Genomic DNA, 19,139 nt, shown 5'->3' on the forward strand with positions numbered 1-19,139 from the left:
AAGTCATTTGCGCAATTACCTTAACAGCATTAAGACGTTCTCAACTGCCACGTAACGCAAAGCAGCTTCTCTTGACAAATCATCTCCAGTTTAGTCTTAGAAAGTATAATCCAAACCAAAAAAAGAAAATAAAGGTGAATGGAAGAAGAGAAGGGGAGGTAGGAAGGAAGGAGGTAGCTGAAGGTGGGAGGGAGAGGTTTTTTCTATTTTCCTTCTGTGGCGAGTTCACACAAAAGGGTCCTTCTGATCCCTGGAGTGCTGAGCACATACCTGCGGGATGAAATCAAAACCCTCTGTGAATTATATTAAATATCCCCTGCCAAACGCTCCACATACTTCCATGTGTTTTTACCAGTTCTGAAAGGCTCCATAAGGCTTTGCTCTAAAAAAAAACAACCCAAAAAAAACCCCACTTAATTAGAATCCCAGACACCAGCACCTTCAAAAACTCAGCTCCCTCCTTCCATTTCGTCTGTGCAGGATAAGAGAGAAAGAAGAGTGAGAATCGGAGGAGTGGGGGGACAAATGGAAACAGACAGGAAGACTAATAAGTGGCCAGATAATGATAAAGAAAGGATTCACTGAAGGACAATGGCTGTACGTTTTGACAGGTTAACAGGGCCCAGGGATAATATTGCTTTGTTCATTGGTCACAGGGATTGAAAGAGAAACAGAGGACTTCTCCAATGAGGTGTTATGGAGTAAAGGACGCTTGGTATTGCCACATGAGCCTCCACGAAAAGCCCATAAAAGCTCATAGAGAGGCGATGCAAAGGGGATTTCAGAGCTCCCTGATTCATCCTCTTTTCCTGATCAAACTCCCCCTCCACTGAATCACAAACTGAAACCTCAAATGACTAACAGACTCCAGACACCATGTTTCAACTGTCAGAACGCAAAGTTCAGGTTTTTGACAGTGTGTGTGCGGTCACATCTTTACCCTATTCCCTCCCCCAAGGCCATGCTGGAGAGGGGGTGCAGCGGCTGAACTGTCGGCTTACCCCTAAGGATCATCTGAATATTGTAGTCTTGTCTTTCCCTCCACCTTAAACATGGATTTCTGAGCTGGGCCCAAACAACGAAGCTCCACTCGCTCTTGGAAAGTGAACTCTGAGAAAGGAGCAAGGTCAAACGATCGTTCAAACATTCTGTGGTATTTTTTTTGGTCTGGTTTGGTTCGCGGTACTGCAGCTGCACCTAATCCCCACAGGAAAGCCTTCATATGGGACTGATTTTAGAGCGCCTAGGACTGGGTGGGAGAAAGGGGGGACTGTTCTGTAAAAAAGGCTGGTTCCCTTCTGAGGCACAGGCCTCTTCTCAATCCATCTGATTAAAGGGAGTTTGGCTCAATTACACCCAATGACTGGGCCCTGCTCCCAGGCACGACCCTGGTAAGAAAACACATAGAAATAGATTGTGGACAGGCAATGGAGGGTGTGAGTACGTGCATCACACCTGGGGCACTCCCATGCATCCACCGCAAAAGCTCTCTGTCAGCTAACAGCAAAGTCCGTCAGCAGTGCTTGCCTCAAAGGGCAAGCTCTTTGTGTAACCCGTGACTGGGCTGAGAAACCAGAGGGGTCGGCTCTCCAGGGACACGCTCATGTCCTCTCCAATCGGCAGGGTGGATACTGCTGGGCACTGGGTCACAGCGATCCGTTTTAATCAGCCTCACGGCAGAAAAAAGGCAGAGCAGCCGAGGTGCGCCACGATGAGGAGTAATACAAGATGCATGTGCGCACAGGCCTACATGTGTCCACTTGTACGTCCTCATGTGCTTGAGGAGAGGAGCAGAACATTGGTAGCGACATGGGACAATTACAGGGGTTAAGGCCAGAGCTTTCTCTGAGGTTACAGTTTTATCATGTTGAATTCTAACCAACCGGACCCTCTGAGACCTCACTGTCAGCTTTATGACACGATTACAAGCTACTATACAAGCACGCATCATCAAGACTTTGCTGTGTTAACACCGAGTGTGGTGAATGTGCGTAGCTGCTTAAGTGGGGGAGTATGGATAATTATCGTGACGTCTCAAGCATTTACACGGCAAGCTGGTTGCAATCGTGCCCAGTTGTAAAGTTCACTGATTGCAGCTGGCTTAGAGGCCCAATTAAAGTCATTATTATAATTCAGGTTTATAGCGGGAAGAGTATGAGGGAGAGAGCGGTACACAGAGATCCACGCTGTTCTCCAATGTCGAGATCTGCAGCTTGCATGGAAAACGGGCATGCAGTAATAGCTACCTCTGCACAGTTAAAAACACCCCACTCAGACTCATCACCCTCCATGCCTCCATTTTTCAGTCTACATTTCAAACCCAACCAAAAAATAAACATTTCCCCTCCATTATTCTCCATCCAAATTATATTCCGCCCACAACCCCATTTTACTGGCACATGCTCCCGGGCCTCTTTATGTTGTGACACTCCAAAGAAAACAGTCCTACTGAATGTTGTGGACGAGCACAGCTAACCTGATACAAGCCAGCACGCTGCTCCGATTACACACCATGTTTACCACGGCCCTTTTAATTAAAAACAGAGAAGAAAGGAGAACAAATCCATCTTTATATGTACCTCAGGCCTAAAATGACAGGGAGGAAATGCCCCACTATGGATGTTTGACGCTGAGCTTCCTCTGCTGCTCATGTACAGTGGCACAAGTCAATCTATCAAGTGCAGAGAAAAATGGAGCCAAAGTCTCCTTTTGATTATTGCATTTAGCCTTTTTCATCGCTGCCTTGTCATACACCAGAGGCATTCACTGAGGCAGCGCTGAACTAAAACAAAATTATCCACAGAAAACTCACCATAACAAAGCAGACACAAAGAATTAAAACCCTGAAGGATAGAGGGGACTTGAGGACAGCCTGATGCAGAAGGAAACAAGATGAATGACAGCAGAGTGGTGCCTTTGCCTAAGAAACTACACTGCACAGTGAGATCCTGAATAAATAGTGGCTAGCATGAGTGGAAGGGGGCCCAGACACGAGCCTCTAGTCCCCAGCTGCATTATAAAACATTGATAAAAAAGATACAGCAAGACTGAGTAAACGAACATTTTGACCTTGCTGATTACCTCGAAACAGGCCAGCCATTTCTGTTATCAGTGTCTGCTGATTGCAGGCTACGTCTAGGAGCTGTTCAGCTTCGTAAAGTGTTTGGTTAACGCTTAGATGATATGACTGAATAAGAAGTAACGATTGCATTCCCCCCTCCCCAAATAAAATCCTGGAGCCTTGTTGTTGAACGAGGCAAGAGTGTTGTTGAAAGTGTTCAAAGTGCTTCCCATTGTGGAGATAAACAGACAAGAATGGAGCCTCGGTCTGCAACAGCAGCTTGGGTCAAAAGCCCAGACATGACCTTGGTCAAAGCTGCAGCTACGTTTAACGGGGCAAGAAGCAAGGAGGAGGCGAGTGACGGATAAAGAGTAAAATTCACAAAAACTTGATGGAAATGCTGTACCAAAGTCTAATATAACTGTTTTAACAGATATCTTGCGGCAAAGTAGATGTGCGAAATGAGAAGGAAGCGGAAAAGTCAGATTGGCAGTTAAGGGCAAGGTCTCATCTGTCATTTGAGTGCCTACCTGTTTTCTATCAGTGCTGGCCTGCAGGCGTCTGGGGAGGATGTGGCTTTGGGAGTGATAGCTGGAGGGATGACACGCCATCCCAGCATATGATAGCATGATCGAAGTGATTTAATACAGGACACACTGCTGATGGGTCAGCACACACCCAAGCAATTATGTTAAGCTGAAAAAGCATTGAGCTAGTATCCAAATCCAGGAAACCAAAGGGCTGTTCTCTAATTCAAAGCAAATTAAACTTGTTAAATAAATCCAATATGGTGTGCTCTTCGGCTGACTGAAGGAAGTATGGACAGACACCTAGAAAACCAGACAGCGGTTGAGTAACGAGACATCAGGAACATTTAACAGCTTGTCACCAGATGAGGAGGACAATTTGATGGAGATCCTCACATTACACGGACATTCTCTTCAAGTTGCACCATCATCACACCCACCGCAACACAGCGGCTGCAGACTCTGAGTAAACACTGCGAAGACAAACCTTCCAATAAAATGAACTAATTAACACTGTCTTCTGTGGTTTTAGCAGACACCCAGTTCCTGATGTGCTGTATATGTGAGTGTTCTGGGAGGAGTTTTTCCAGAAATCTAGTTTGAATATCCCAAAAACGCATATTTGCTTTGGTAATAGGAAGTGAAAAGAAAAAAAAACAAAAAAAAAAACGTGGCATCAGTGGCATCAGATATCCTCCATTTCCATGAAAAATATGCTGGCACCGAACAATGCGATGGATTCCAGAGGCCCTCAGACAGGCAGCTATCTGTCTCACTCAAATGAAGGAGGAAGTGGAGGAAATGGAGATGAGTGGCGAGCACGAGGGCAGAGGGAGGAGGGAGAGTGGAGGTTGTTATTTAGTACCCCACTGTGTCAACTCCTAAATGTCTCTCTCTCACACACACACACACACACACACACAGAGATTCCAAAGTGAAGGAAAAAAACAATGACATTCCTCAGACACCGCTTCCATTTACATTTTACTGTATATCTCCACACTTTCTGCTCTTTGCCGCAACCAAACATGGGCTCACAGAGACTCTTAAATACCTGTGCCGAAGAACAAATGTAGCCTCATCACAGAAAGCCAACACAAAAGCACCACTCTGAGTGCTCTGTGCAGCTACCTCTCTACCTTTTTACAGTAATAATAAAGGTAATAAATTTGTTCAATCCACCACAGAATGCTGAATCGCTTGGCAGAGTCCGCTCTGCTCTAGTTTGGAATGACTTGGCCCGCCAACCTGTTTATAATAGTACTAAAATGCATGAGCTGGATCTGACAAAGGAATCCTCACTCCCACCCTCTCTGTTCCCTTTCGTCCTCCATCCTTTCATTCCCGTCCTCTCTGGAGCCCGGCCACGCTCCCGCTCTCCTCTGGCCCTCGGCAGCCGTGTTTGGAAAAATAAACGGAGTGATTGTGAAAGGTCAGGAGCAGAAAGCGACAAGCGGTGGAGCTGAAGTGTCAATGTGTCTACTGCCATTGCCTGACCCTTCGCAGTGGATATGGACACAGAGCACACATACATACACACACTCTTTCCTCCTCTGAGAGAGGATATGAGTCTCTGTGTGTGTCTCTGACCCAGGAAATGGCAGGAATGTGGAGGGACAGTGTCAGAGCTCTGGGAGGTCTGCGTGCCTGTCCAGCCATACAGCTACAAGGAAGCTTCACAACCCATTGAGGCCCTCCGTATATTATCCCATATATGTAAATACCATAGACCAACGTTCTCATACCACATACATAAACTGCATGCCAAGTATGTCAAATCATACATGCACACAGTCACACGTTGTACTGTGACACATGACCTCTCGCCATCTCACTGCGAGGCATTAAAGTGCAACAGGGTCAGTGTCAGTTATCGCGGGTTGCACGCTGATGAAGTACTCACCCGCTGGAAGTGCCGAGTGACACCGAGCTGAGCGAAGAGCTCAGCTTTCTCCTGTCCCAAAACCTCAGCTCCCGACTACGCATCTACACACACACAACAACATGAGAAGTTAAGCACTGTAAACACACGTCAGCACACATATTCATACCAACAGATGAGACACATTAAATGAGACAGAGCATACACACTAAGGTCAGATAAACAAATTAGTAAGCATTGTTATTTTAGGGATTTCACATTTCGGTGCGTGTCTATTTTGCTTCATCAGTTTTGAAATGATTTGCTGAGTAGTTCTCATGATTTTGAGCCATCGCTGACAGATGCTGTAATCCATAACGGCGATTTCCCTTCTGTTATCTCAGAAGCATAAGCAACGCAGACAGTATGTGCGTGATACTGAGCGTGTTTCATTCCACTGTTAACATTTTTTGATGACACTATATAATAAGCAAATTTCATACTTTAGAAGTTAAACACTTAAAATGGCAGAAAGTAAATATTGTAGGCTTTTAGTAAATAGAGTCATTTCAGGCACAGCCAGTGAATCTGAACTGATAACACTGAGAAAGCTCACAGCTCAGGAGCCAAACAACGTTAAACATTTGCATTCCTCCTTAAAAAGTTAATCAGTGTTCAGTGCGTGCAGGAAAAATGAATTAGCCCGTTATTGTCATCTTAACAATAAATATTGGCACAAAAAAGTCGATAACAGCAACTGAAATTTGTGCTGGTCCTCACAAACTCGCACAGGTAAAACCCGAGCACATACACACACGCGTCTTACATTAGACGAAATGACACACATTAGAAACACAGGACTCCTGCTCAATGCAAGATCTACAAGTGCGTGCAACAAGCTCTGCCTTCGAGGTTCTCACCATATCAAAGCCGGTGGTGACTAAAAAGTCCTCCTTAGCCCACAGGATCCTTGAATCCTTGTTGCTCTGAAGGCTCTTGGCACTCTGTGGGACAAACAATGCAAAAATTGTAAATCAGATGACAAAATAAGACAAATGAGTTACATCTTGAACTACTTCTTGAAGTCAATTGAGGTATAGTTCAAGATAACGAGGGGGGTGATGAGTGAATGATTTGAAGGGAAGAGAAAGAGACAGAGACAGGAAGGAAGCAAGACAGCCAGGACTTCTCCCAGGTGCCTCTGACAGATCCCTGTGGTTGGACAGAACAGGACTTGTCCCATGAAAGGAGCACTTGTTATTGTTGATGTAGCAGACAAGGTGACTTCTGCCCCAAGTGCAGCTTAGGTTACCAAACTGTGACACTGCGTCTGTGTTCGTGGTGCTAACGCTTTGTTACGCCGTTTCCAAGGGGAATACGTGTCAAAACAGCCCTGCCGTGGCTTTGATGGGTGGTCTTCAAATGCGAACGACACGTCGTCAGCTAAAAACAACTGCAAGTGTTGAAACGAGAGAATGTTTGTAAAGACGACATGTAATCGATGAGCAAGAGGCAAGTGGAAGGGGGCCATGGAAGCGAGCTAATGTGCTGGATTTTGTGCTGCTATTGAGTGAAGTCATAGAAGAACTGTATTTATGAGAGTGAGGACAAAAGAACAGACAAGATACACAAGGCTGGCTCAAACGCTGTCAATCAGCTACTGAAGAGTGTGGCTCCTAAGTAACCAGGGCTTTAAAATGCCTTAAAACCATGCTGTTAAGAGCTTATCTGTCAGGTCTGAGCTCTTTTCATGTCTCACAGCCGCAGTTAGTCAGTGAGCCCCTTGGTAACTGTGTACTAATGCTAGAGTTACACTGAGCTTTCCATAAGGCACGGAGGTCAGCGGTGAAGTTTCCATGGAACGGGAGCCTTTCGCCCCTCTGTCCACCGTGTCTCCCCAAATTGCTGTTGTCATTTTTATGGCAGCGCACACCCTGAGGAGCGTGGCTGGATGTCCGTGCACGGCGAGAGGACAGAAGCTTATTTTCTAAGGCTCAATTTTCGCAAGCTCTCCACAGGAGTGTGCTGCCTCATTCTCAAGTCACTGTTAAATGGGCGCAGATGACAAATTGCAAAAACAAATGGGGGGAATTTGAGCTGCCATGTTGCACCCTTGAACACGAGGTAGGCTACAGGGTAACAGGACTCTGCACAGCCTCCATTAGCGTACAGTAGGACTATGATTGAGTCAAATGGGAAGAGCTGAAGGTAACAGTTGGGCTAAAAGGGATGAGCACAGAAATTTTAAATCTGTGAGACACACATGTGGGCCCTATCAATTCCAAGTCAAACCCCACTTCCTCTTCTCTCCTTTCTAGCGTCGCTGTTGCCACATGTTGGGTCTGGTGGTTTGAGAAACGACTGCTGAGAAGGAAAAATGGATGGTCTGGTTATTTGAACTTCTTTCAACTGTCTAAATCAGACAATTCAGCGCTGCTTGCTCTTCCCAAATCTTCTCCAGGGTGTTTCTTACTCCAGTGCACGCAGACAGTCAAATGACACACATGTGTTCGCTCGCTGCGTGTGAAGCAGGAGTTCTCAGGACAGAAGAAAATGGAGGATGCGGGTGGTCATTTTTTAGTGTGTGGAACTGCTGCTTGTTTTATTGATTTCAATCAAAAGGAATTTTAGCAATTCACTCCCTTCCCCATAGGAGTGCTGTAATTGCATTTTATATTGTTTAGTAGATCAAGCTATGTAGAAATGTGGCCCTAATTTTAGCATGAATCATTTCTTGATCTGGAACCGCTCGGGGCGGTGACTAAGCACATGCAGCATCTTAAAAGATCACGTTGCTTAGTTTGTGCACTGTTGTAACAACCCAATACCCAAGTGACATTTGGGCTACTGGTGACTATATCGCAAATGAACAAAACAGAACATGTAAAAATTGATTTTGACAAACATAGCCTTGCCGTTTCACCTGCTTTAAAAGGAATCACAAACACATATCAAAGGAATAACAAACAGCAGTTCGTCCTTCCACCCAGGGCTTCTGCGCAGCTTCTTCTCTGTGACAATAAGACTCCCAGCTGATGTTTTCCAAGTAACAGAAACAACCCACAACTCTCCCAAAACTGGTCATTTTACATTCCGCTTTCTGTACAAATTAAAAAGCAAGACACAATGTGTTAATTATTGAGCTTTAGAAGTAGTATGTAGATTTTGAGCTCTTCAGTGAGCCAGGCTAGCTGTTTCCCCCTGCTTCCAGTCTTCATGCTAAGCTAAGCTAATCACCTCCTGGCTCGAGGTCCATACATAACACACACAAGACAGTAGTATCAACCTTCTTATCTAACTTTCAGAAATAAAGCAACTAAGCCTATTTTTGAGCTATTTTGGCTACAGTTCATACCACACATCTCCTTCCTGGAAACACAGAGGTGAAATGGATATAAATCTCCTCTAAATTTGGAGTTGAAAGGGTTTGAAGATTATTTCCTCAGAATATAAAGCTTATTCCAAGACTCCTGTGCTGGAACCATCCCTGTCAGTGAAACAGAACAACCCATAAATCATAAGCAGTCAACTGAATGTGTGCTTGTAGGCCAAACTGGTGGTTGAAACCAAATTTATTGTACTCAGCTATGAGAGGACTTGACATCCTTACATATGTTGAGCGTGCACACTGACATCAAATCAGTGTTTTATGAAGGAAATTCTCAGATGTGCACTCCTGCGCCTCTCTCAGGGATGATGCGTCTTTGTCCATACCAGCGTTTCATCTGACACCATCTGTATGCAATGCAGATGTTTTCTGGCTCCTGGTGTGCTCCTAAATAGCTTTATCCACTCAGAGGGATTAGAAAACACTCTACTGACCTGGCTCTCAAACACGTTTCAGAAGGTACACTACCAAAGCACTGACAGAGTTGATAATAAGTCCTGGAATGAATAAACACTTAAGTCTTGACTCAAGATCATTTTTCAGCGCGCAGTCAGCCGGTATGCCTCGTGCAGGTAACTGAACTCATATTTGCCTTGATAAGTCCCTGCAAGTGAGTTGGTTGAAAAATAGCCCAGATGTACAAGTGAGGTCCAGAGTAAACCAAGACCTCCAAAAAAGCAATAGATCAGAGAAGAGTGAGGGAAGGAGAAAGGCTAAAGCCAGCGCAGTATAAACAGACATGGAGAGAATTCATTGCCATTGGTCTGTTCATCACCGGCCCCACTGGCTAATTTCCTTCCAGGGGCAAAACAATGCAGAGGTGGCACTCTGACCAAACTAGGAGCAAGCGGAGCGCTGACTATTTTAATCTGCTCAGGGTCTGTTAAACATGTGGCGTCTGATTCATATTTATGGCAAACAGCAGGAGACTGTGTTCATATTACATGCAAGAGTAAGCAGCGCAAATTCTGCATCATCACTTTTTTTTTGCCATATTCAGCCATGCTGATCTATCGCTGAGCGCCAGCTGAGTCAGAGCGTCAGAGTGATGTCTGTGTTTTTCCCATCGCCTCATCATAATTACTCTCTAATGAGTTGAAAAGTAGCCTCACAGGTGAAGAAACCTAAGGCCAAACAGAGCCCTCTCATTCATCTGAATAAAGCCAGTCCAATTGTGCTCTATGGAGGTGCCAGCACAGTGCAGGGTTACCGTTTACCTCACACTTATCATAACAAAGAAATACAATAATTGGCACCCTGGTAACTTTCCAGAGTTATAAAATCCTGTCTGTGAATATTACAAACCATTGTGCCGTGACTTAGTGTTTGATAAGCCTTGAAACACACTAAGCCACGCTAGCCGCTCTGTTAGGCTGTACTTGATGTTGCTGACATCAGCATGCAAACACACTCAAAATGACAATGTTAACATGCTAATGTTAGCAGATGTGTTTACTATATTCACCATCTTTATTTAGCATGTTAGCATGTTAGCATTTGCACATGGATATGTGCACCAAGTTTCGAGACAATCCATCCAACAGATGTCAAGACATTTCAGTAATTCCCCAAACTGTCAACATGCTGGTAACACAAAGTCAGGGGATCATAAAAGTCGGTGAAAATTCTGGGGACAAACACTAAATGTACAAAATTTCATAGCAATCCATCGAATAGCTGATGAGACGCTTCAGTTGATACCAGACAGACCGACACTGCCATCCCTAGAGCCATGCCACGAGCATGGCTAATAAGGCAACTGGGACTCTACAGAAGCTTTAAAAGGCTTAGAGCCGTCTATGGAGTGGGGAGGACAAAAAGACGAATGTCTCCTTGAGGAGATCAATTAAAAAAAAGAGGGAGATAAAAATATGTCACCTTTCTATGAACCTGCTCTGCAGCAGACAGGCTTAGTTTTGCCATTACAGCATCCCTCAGGCCTTCTACGCTGCCTGAGCCAACCAGCTCCAAGGCTGGAGGCAAATAAACCGGCCTGATGTCTCTCACGGGAGACAGCTATGATGTCATCCTTCACCCGGATATGGAGGCACGTGCAGCTCTGAGCCTTTTGATGAAGATGTCATCAGGGCTAGGCGGCCTGACTGATACAAGTCCAATTGCCTCCGCCCACCCTTCTCCCATTAAAGAGTGATTGAACTTAAGGAAGCGTAAAGCAGCCGTTAGAGAGCTACAACGCTATAAAGGCTCCAGGTCAGCCAGAGGACATAACATCTGGACCTTATGTGTGTTTGTATATAAATGTTGCCAAACTGTATCTCTCCTCTGCAGCCATAAATTTAACTTAAATTCCATTCACCTGGAACCCCCTGCTCACGGCTCAACTTTACCGACATGCAACAAATCGATCATGACACACTTCAAAACAGGGAGGCAATAAGAGGGGGTGGGCGATAAAGGAGAACAAGAAAAACAAGACAAATGTTTTCCTTAGCGGCGGAACAAAGGGTCCAACCGGATGGAATTTGCACAGAAGGACGGAGAGAAAAGAGAAATGGCTCACGACTTGATAAAATATGTGCAGGAGGTGTAAAGAATCAGTTACACCTGTTTGAGTGACTGGCTCGCACACACAGTCGAGGAAGTAGAGGAAATGACATCACATCTGGGAAAGCATATTACCAGCACAGGTGTCTGCATCGAGATATGGGAAAATATTGCTCAGACTGCTAATGAACTACGTGTGATGACATAAAGAGGGAATGGCCAAAGAGAATATAAACAAAAGGATGAAAGGATGTTGGCCATGATGATGCAAATCAAAGTCAAATGATGCCGGACAGGTTTAACACTGCTCAGACGGAGACGTACAGACAGGAAAGTGCCAGTCAGCAGTCTGGCCAATTATGGTTTTATATGTCTATTAAATATCCTCTCCCAATATAAACAAATACAGATCACTCCATCTCCTTCAGTCCCTCTCCCCCAGATATTTAACTTCTGCACTTCAACAGACGGAGTGCACATCTGTGTCACTCTCGGAGAATGTTGATTCACCCACCGGGACGAATATCAGGTGTCTGCGTGCACATATGGGAACGATCACAATCTCTGCATCTCGCTCCGTCTCTCCCTCTGACTCTATTTCTGTCTGTCTTTGCATCTTTTTGTGTATCAGCTGCATATGCTAAGCTAACCAGCTGCTGGCCGTAGCTTTATATTTATCTTGCAGACATGACAACGGCATCAATATTCTCATTGAACAGTGGGCAAAAAAGCAAAATAATCTGTTTCCCAAACTTCAAGCTTCCTTTAAGAAACAGATTTCAGTTTGAGAGTCTGTTTGCAGCTTCTCTAACAGTCGCTGTCCTTGTTTTGCTGTGCAGAGTGTAACAGACAACACTGCACCACACATCGCTCCAGCTGCAGCCACTCAGCTCTTCAACCTGCTCCTCATTTTCCCCTCTCTGTCTTTCCACTGCTCTCATAGAACCATCATTCTTTTCCTTTAATTTCCCCTCCTCTAATCAATAACGGTTGCCTTGTAGCTTTCATCACCCTTAAAACAGGCTCCCTGTCAGCCTTTTCATGGATGGCTAATTAGTGTTTTCAGCAATTACTGGGGTTCTCTTCATCCTGCTCCGTCTTCATGGGCCATTTAAACTGTATTTCTACGTCAGGATTCACTATCTTGAATGTAACTCTGACTTTACAGAAGCACGGGGCAAAAGAAGGAGGAAACTACAGGGGGTAGAAGATAGAAATCAAACCAGCCATTTCATTCTTTCATTTCCTTCGCCGCCTACTGCTTCTTTTTTCCTATTAATTGAAACCATCTTACATTTCGCTCATTTCTCCAAAAAGTCCAGACGCCACAAGCCGTTCTCTTTTTTTTCCATACTTCTCCTTCCTCTGTTCTCTCTCTTCCTGAAGATGAAAATCAATGTGCAAGGTCAGAATCAGGGCAGGGGATGTAATCTAAGGAAATGACAACATGGAGTAAATCCGTTCAGCTGTAATAGCACAAATCTGAGAAGTGACCCACTGACACTCGCTGGTCATACACCTTGAACTCACGATGAACAAGACTTGTACAGTGCTTGCGATCTCCTCATGCAAGTCTGTGGTAGAAACATTAAAATACATAATAACCAATATGTAGCTCAGACTCTCAGCTAAGTCTGCCTTCTACTGATTCACCTCCCAGACTGTTACTGCCATCATCCTTTTTTCATATTTGCTTTGCCTGCAGTCATTCTTTCCCCCCCGTCTCATTTCCTTTGTGTCAGCAAGTGAAAAGCACCGTGCAGTAAAATCTAGCTGAGATGTGAGCCAACAGGACAATGAGCACAGGTTTGGGGCCAGATCTGCTCTACAGAGATCAGAGACCTGCCGCCCCCAGGGAGGGACTAGTGATAGGAACTGGAGTGATCCCCAGTTAAATATAGCATCCAGCTAGAATGGGATATCCAGAAGTCTTTAACCAGGGGCCAGTTGTTTTGATTTTTTCTTTTCTGTCCCTGCGCTCTGTCTCTTAGCATTAAAGGTCCAGTGTGTAGTCCTTAGTGGGATCTAATTGCAAGCAGCCGAATACCCTTTACTTCATCACTCCCTTTAAATGCATGCAGGAGAGTTTCTCAGCTACCTACGGTAGCTGAGAAACTTGGGAGAAACGTAAAAGGTGCCAGCCAGAGTTTGGCTTGTCCATTCTGAGCTGCTGTGGAAACATGGCTGTGCACCGTGGCAAGAGTCCACGGAAGAAGACCGGTTTCCTCTGTAGATATAAAGAGCTGACTGTAAGGTAACAAAAATATTTTCAGGTGACTGTACACTAACATACTGTACTCATGAATGTCTGCCATATTCTGCCAACAGATCCCCCTAAGTCTTACACACTAGTCCTTTAATGGGAACAGGGGTGGAGGGATAAAAACAGGAAGCAGAGACGGGCAGAGAGGTGAATAGTGAAAGAACTGGGACTACTGAACCCTTGGTTTTATGCACAAGGCACATCAATCTTATGGGGATGAAGAGGGGATTTCCTCAATTTCATCCTACACACTCGCCAAATACTGCAAGTCCTATGTATCGTATATCCTATATTTCCAACGCTATAAGGTGACAGGTGCAATGCTGTCATGAATGTTGTTACAGGTTAACTCCTGAAAGCCCCATTTTACCCATAAATAAAATTCTTATTTTCACATGCGCTGCAACTAACTATTAGTAATAGAGCAGACTACCTTCAAAATCAATGGCTTAGTCAGGAAAATGTATCCTCTGTGATGTCTTCATATGTCTTGTTTTGTTGGACCAACGGTCCAAAACCCAAAGATATTATGAAGGATTCAGATACTATCACATAAAACTAAGAAAAGCAGTAAATCTTCACATTTGAGGTGCTGGAATCAGGGAGTTTTTGCCATTTTCTTTTCATTTTCTGGTAATAAACTACTCAATTAATCAACAACAACTAACAATGTCCGTATCAGTAATTACACGTCTGGCTGACAGAACAGAGAGCTGGCTCAGCTTCTGTGAACCATGGAGACTTTCTCAGAGACCAATTGCCACCGATTGCCTGCCACAAAGACGTCACACTGCGTTTTAAGAGGGCAGGAAAAAATACCGGCCGTAGGAATCATTCTACCCCATGGAAAAATAAATCAAGAGGGAGAAAGAGGTAGACGGAAAAAAGGGGGTTTAACAAGCGATTGGTTCCCTTTTGGATAGTGGATGATAGAAGTAAAAAGAAGGAGCATGTGCTAGGAAGAAAAGAGATATAAAGAGAACTACGGCATAGGTAAGAGAGATGATTAGGGGCTGCAATGAGTAGATGTGTGGTTTGTCCATGAGTGGCTAAAAATACAGGCAGGAAAATGGACGTTGTATGTACAAGCAGTCTGCAGCCGCAGTGCAGGAGGCCCCGCTTTCTCACCAGTGTAGGCTTTCAAGAGCTGGCACTATGCGACCATACCTCCACTGCCGCTGCTGCTGCTGCTGCACTCATGTGTTTGCTGCAGTCTCTGTTCAATCAGCCGCATTTAAGTTCAATCACTTTTCGGATCGCCTAAATAAAAATGGGCTCCACTTCTGTAAAACTGCATGGCTATTGGTGGTGAAGGAGTAATCTTATCCAGCATGTGCGTTCGTTAAGGAATCTGAAGGGGCAGGTGTAAAAACCATTACCCAGCCTGAGCCAGCGCAGGTTGTTTTCTATCCACTCACAATAATTTGCTCAACAGATCTAGCCAAGGATCACTTGTTTTTTATTTTGCTTACTTTGGATGACTATAGACAAGAAGAGGTCATCTGCCCAAGCATAATAGATGGATGGGAGATTTATTTTCAGACTCTCAAAGCATCCAGAAAAAAGCCAGCTAAACTAGTGGTGTAAAAACTGAATTGAGCCATGCGTAAGGATGTCATAAAATGTTTTCCAATCTCGACTCTGAGTCCTCCTTAATGTTTTTCAAAACTAGGTTTTGGATGCAGTTCTGCAGACTTGCATTGTGATTTCTGGTCCGGGCTAGGCAAACGAATCAGTTTAACTGCCCTGCTAAGTGAAACGAAACACTGAAGTGGTAGAAAGGCTGTGATTATTGAGCCACGGTGCTAATTGGGCCATGTGGCCACAGTCACTGATCCAACCAGTCAACTGTGCCAGCTTGGGATGTGGTCACCCCTCTCTGGGGCCAGGGGGACAACAGATTGAACCCAATCGCACCACACTGTGGGGGGACTGGCACCAACTGCACTGTGCCTACTGGCAGGGGCCTCCCTCTGGGAAAACCATCCAAGGTCACAGAGGCTGGTCTTGGATCAGAGCATCATACAGAGCTAATCGGTTCCTGGAACTAACATGATTAACGGGACCACTGAATTGCCCGAATCTGCATTTCAGTCCAAAAGAAGCACTAGAGAGCCAGAGGAGATTTCAAGTGCATGTTTGGTGATCTCTGGGGTTTTTGATGGTTATTGCGGTTGAGGCTCAGGCAATGAATATTGTAGAGATGCACTTAGTGGCTTGGTCCTTTAAATCCAAACAGAGATGGGGCAGGACAGAGGAAGGGCACTAATGGCAGAGGGAGGAATGATGCTGCTGATCACAGCAAGAACTCCGACACCCGGGGCTGATGACAATCTGCGCACCAGACCTGCTCCGTAAAAACAAAGAGATGATTCTTTGGGAGGGTTTCTTATGAAGAGAGGGTGTGTTAGACAGAGCAGAAGCACAACACACAGCTAGACATGCCCACACTGTTGGAGACACCACGAAGCCTCTCAATCCCTGCAGCCTGACCCAGACCTCCAGTGCCTGCTGTCGTTTACGACTTTCATCGCTGCCATGGATACAGTTGGCAAGCTTTTGTCCCTCCCTGAAACCACATCACAGAGGCTTCACATCTTCAAAGTACCCCCACGCATTTGTATGAAAGTATGAAGTGTGCTCACTTCATACTTTCTGATTTGCTCAGGAAGCACATGTGTGCAAAGCATGTCATGTTCATGTCATTTGTGCACAATCATGGAATCCTTCAGCCTGTGTAAAGGGTAAGTGGGTTCTTAATCTACTATTTGTTTGCTCCAATCAAAGTGTGATATTGAAACTTTCCTGCATTAACTTCAAGGACTTGAGAAATAATACCTGTCACAGCAAGAGTCGAAAAAACGATAGAAAAACAAAGGTTCATGTGATTATAATTACACCAGCAGGTGTTTGCCTAAAGGGACAAGAACGTGCAGCGAGATCAAATGTGCAACATGCTAGCCAATGCCGAGGCTTATAGTATATCTTTTAAACACAGGGTATCATTTCCGTGGCCGCCACCCAACAAGTTGACCCCTGGCATACTGCATGCGCAGCAGCAGAGCACGGGGCAGCCGAATGACAACTTGATTAAGTACCTCATCTTCACTATGCTAACAAACAGCTCAATCTCCGGTGCTGACACTGCTCCAGGCTTCCCCAATGCTAACTTCACCCCAACACTCGGCAGCTTCACTCATTGAGGACCTCTACTTAGCTCTTGCATGAAACCACAAATTGTAGCAGAACCTGTTGTCTTAAGAAGCTCAATTAGTAAAAGATGATCTAAGTTGGCTTTCGTTGGAAGAGGAAGTGGCATTTATAAGACATGTGTGAACCAGATTTCCCCTCTATGCGCACAGAAACCGTAAGCACAGGGGGCCTGTTTCCCCTGAGCTCATTATGAAGACCCCTCATTTTTCTTGGCCTCCGAGAGGAACAACATACAGCACCAATACAGGTATGCGCACCTGTGTCCTATTCTCATAGCCTGTGGTTAACCTCAGCTGCACTGGGGCACAGTGCATTCTTTATCAACCCCTGGGAGACACTCCAGGGGGAATTATTTACATGGGGGGAGTGTTTGTTCTCTGCAGCGCTCACCACTATGTACCCTGAGTGGTATTAAAACAAGGATCCTTTGGATAGCCGCATAGTGACACCACTGCTCCATACATTCCCCTTTGCTATTAAACACACATTGCATTTACATCAAGGCTAATAGAATATAAGGTTGAGTCATAACTATGTACGGTAGCGCTGATCATGACTGACTGTTGAGTCAATTTACTTAATTTTAAGTCAGTTCAGATTATGTAATGTGAAAAATAGTCAAGGTGGTTAAAAAAGCTGAATCTCAAATTAAACTTGAGTTTAACATGATGATCGTATCAGAAATGTTTACACTTAGATTCTCTCACTCCGTGATGATTTAAAGCTATGATTTGTTTGACTTCAGTAAAATACCTCTTTGCTGTTATTCAACTTGATCTGTCCTGTTATTTTGCACTCTCTATTATCTCTAATTATATAATCGCCATTTCATTTTTCCACTGTATAATGACTTTGACATTAGATTCAACAAGTGTGTAGTCGAGCACCGGATTAAAGTTTTGAAACCTGCAAAGGTCTGTGACTAGTCTTAATAATTACATAAGACAGCTTAAATAATGGAAAATCTTACGAACAGTTATTTGGCAAACACCAGGTGATATAGCCAATAAATGATTTACAATAATCAAAGTCAGGCAGCATTTTTCAATCTGGGCATGCCTGCAAAATATGTGTAACAGATTGGCTTTGCATCTTAGAAAACAAAAACATAAGACTTGGTAGTAGGCAGCAAGTTGGATGCACGTACTTTCACTTTTCTCAGTTAGCGGCCTGCTTGAGAAAAGTACAGGGTGACTTCACCAGGCTGCCTGTCTTAAAACTCTCACCTCACGTATACAGAACCACTGTCTGACCTTTAGTGCGCTAGCATATGGAGAAAACGCCAGCCTTTGGTCAAACTAAGGTCAGCTAGCCTGGCCACGGATGGAGCCCACACTGCACTTTATTCCCCTCAGGAGCTCTCTGAGGTCGGTCTCAGCGGTGTCCTGGCTCTTGTTCTTGCTCTATCATTCATGGGCGTCCTGTATATGGACGCACATGCAGATCCCATGAGACATGAGACTGTTCAAGGCAAACATCTGGATGCCACTTTGTGATTGTCTTATGCACACACATGTTCATGATGTGTATGTCAATGTAAGCACACAGTATGTATTTAACTCACCACGATGACCAACACAGGTCTGATGCACAGTCCCACTCAACTCACACCCTCAGTACAAACATCAATTCACACACACACACACACACACACGCACGCACACACACACACACACACACACACACACACACACACACACACACACACACACACACACACACACACACACACACACACACACAGAGCGCCAACTGCCTTCTGCTACTTTGCCCCTAAACCACACACACTTAACAAATAAACCACAGTAATTGATCATTTGCAAAACAACACAGGGTAGAGAAGATCAACAACAAGCCAATTTTCACCACTTTCTGCTGTTCTGGCTGTTCGGTCTGAAAAATAAACCAGCTCGTGTAGCACCTCAAGGAGCGTTGGCATTTAAGGTTTGAAGCAAAGACAGAGATGCATTTTACTGTTTTAAATAAAATGGACAGTATACGCAAAGCAGTGCAGAGGGTGATTAAAGACACATTGTAGTAGATAGTAGAGATAAAGAGGTGGAGTCACATGGGAGAGGCTGAAACTGTGCTGATGTCAACGTTATTATTAATTTCTTATATTAAACCTAACAAGAACCCTAAAAATGACAGAAACTTCCCACAACAAGGGATTCCCCTGTGAACTGATCTCATTTACCATGTAACAATGATTATTTCGTGACTGAACCTTTAATCCCAGCTTAATCTTTCAACCTCTTGTCCCCAAAACCTGAGAAAACGCAGTGAGATTAAGACAAAGCATGACTGAGAGCTGAAGAAGA

At 44.6% G+C, this 19,139-nt stretch overlaps 1 protein-coding gene across 1 annotated transcript in view; it reads right to left on the reverse strand.

Moving 5' to 3' along the window:
* Nucleotides 1-19,139, reverse strand: part of coro7 (coronin 7) — a 105,364-nt gene that overhangs the window by 68,642 nt on the left and 17,583 nt on the right. The window contains exons 8-9 of the mRNA XM_070980792.1: nucleotides 6,370-6,453; nucleotides 5,492-5,574 (exon numbers count right to left, since the gene is read on the reverse strand). Of these exons, the coding sequence (XP_070836893.1) occupies nucleotides 5,492-5,574; nucleotides 6,370-6,453 (167 nt within the window). The remainder of the gene's footprint in view (nucleotides 1-5,491; nucleotides 5,575-6,369; nucleotides 6,454-19,139) is intronic.

This window comes from Chaetodon trifascialis, chromosome 15 (genome assembly GCF_039877785.1).
Source record: "Chaetodon trifascialis isolate fChaTrf1 chromosome 15, fChaTrf1.hap1, whole genome shotgun sequence".
NCBI classification, from domain to species: domain Eukaryota; kingdom Metazoa; phylum Chordata; class Actinopteri; order Chaetodontiformes; family Chaetodontidae; genus Chaetodon; species Chaetodon trifascialis.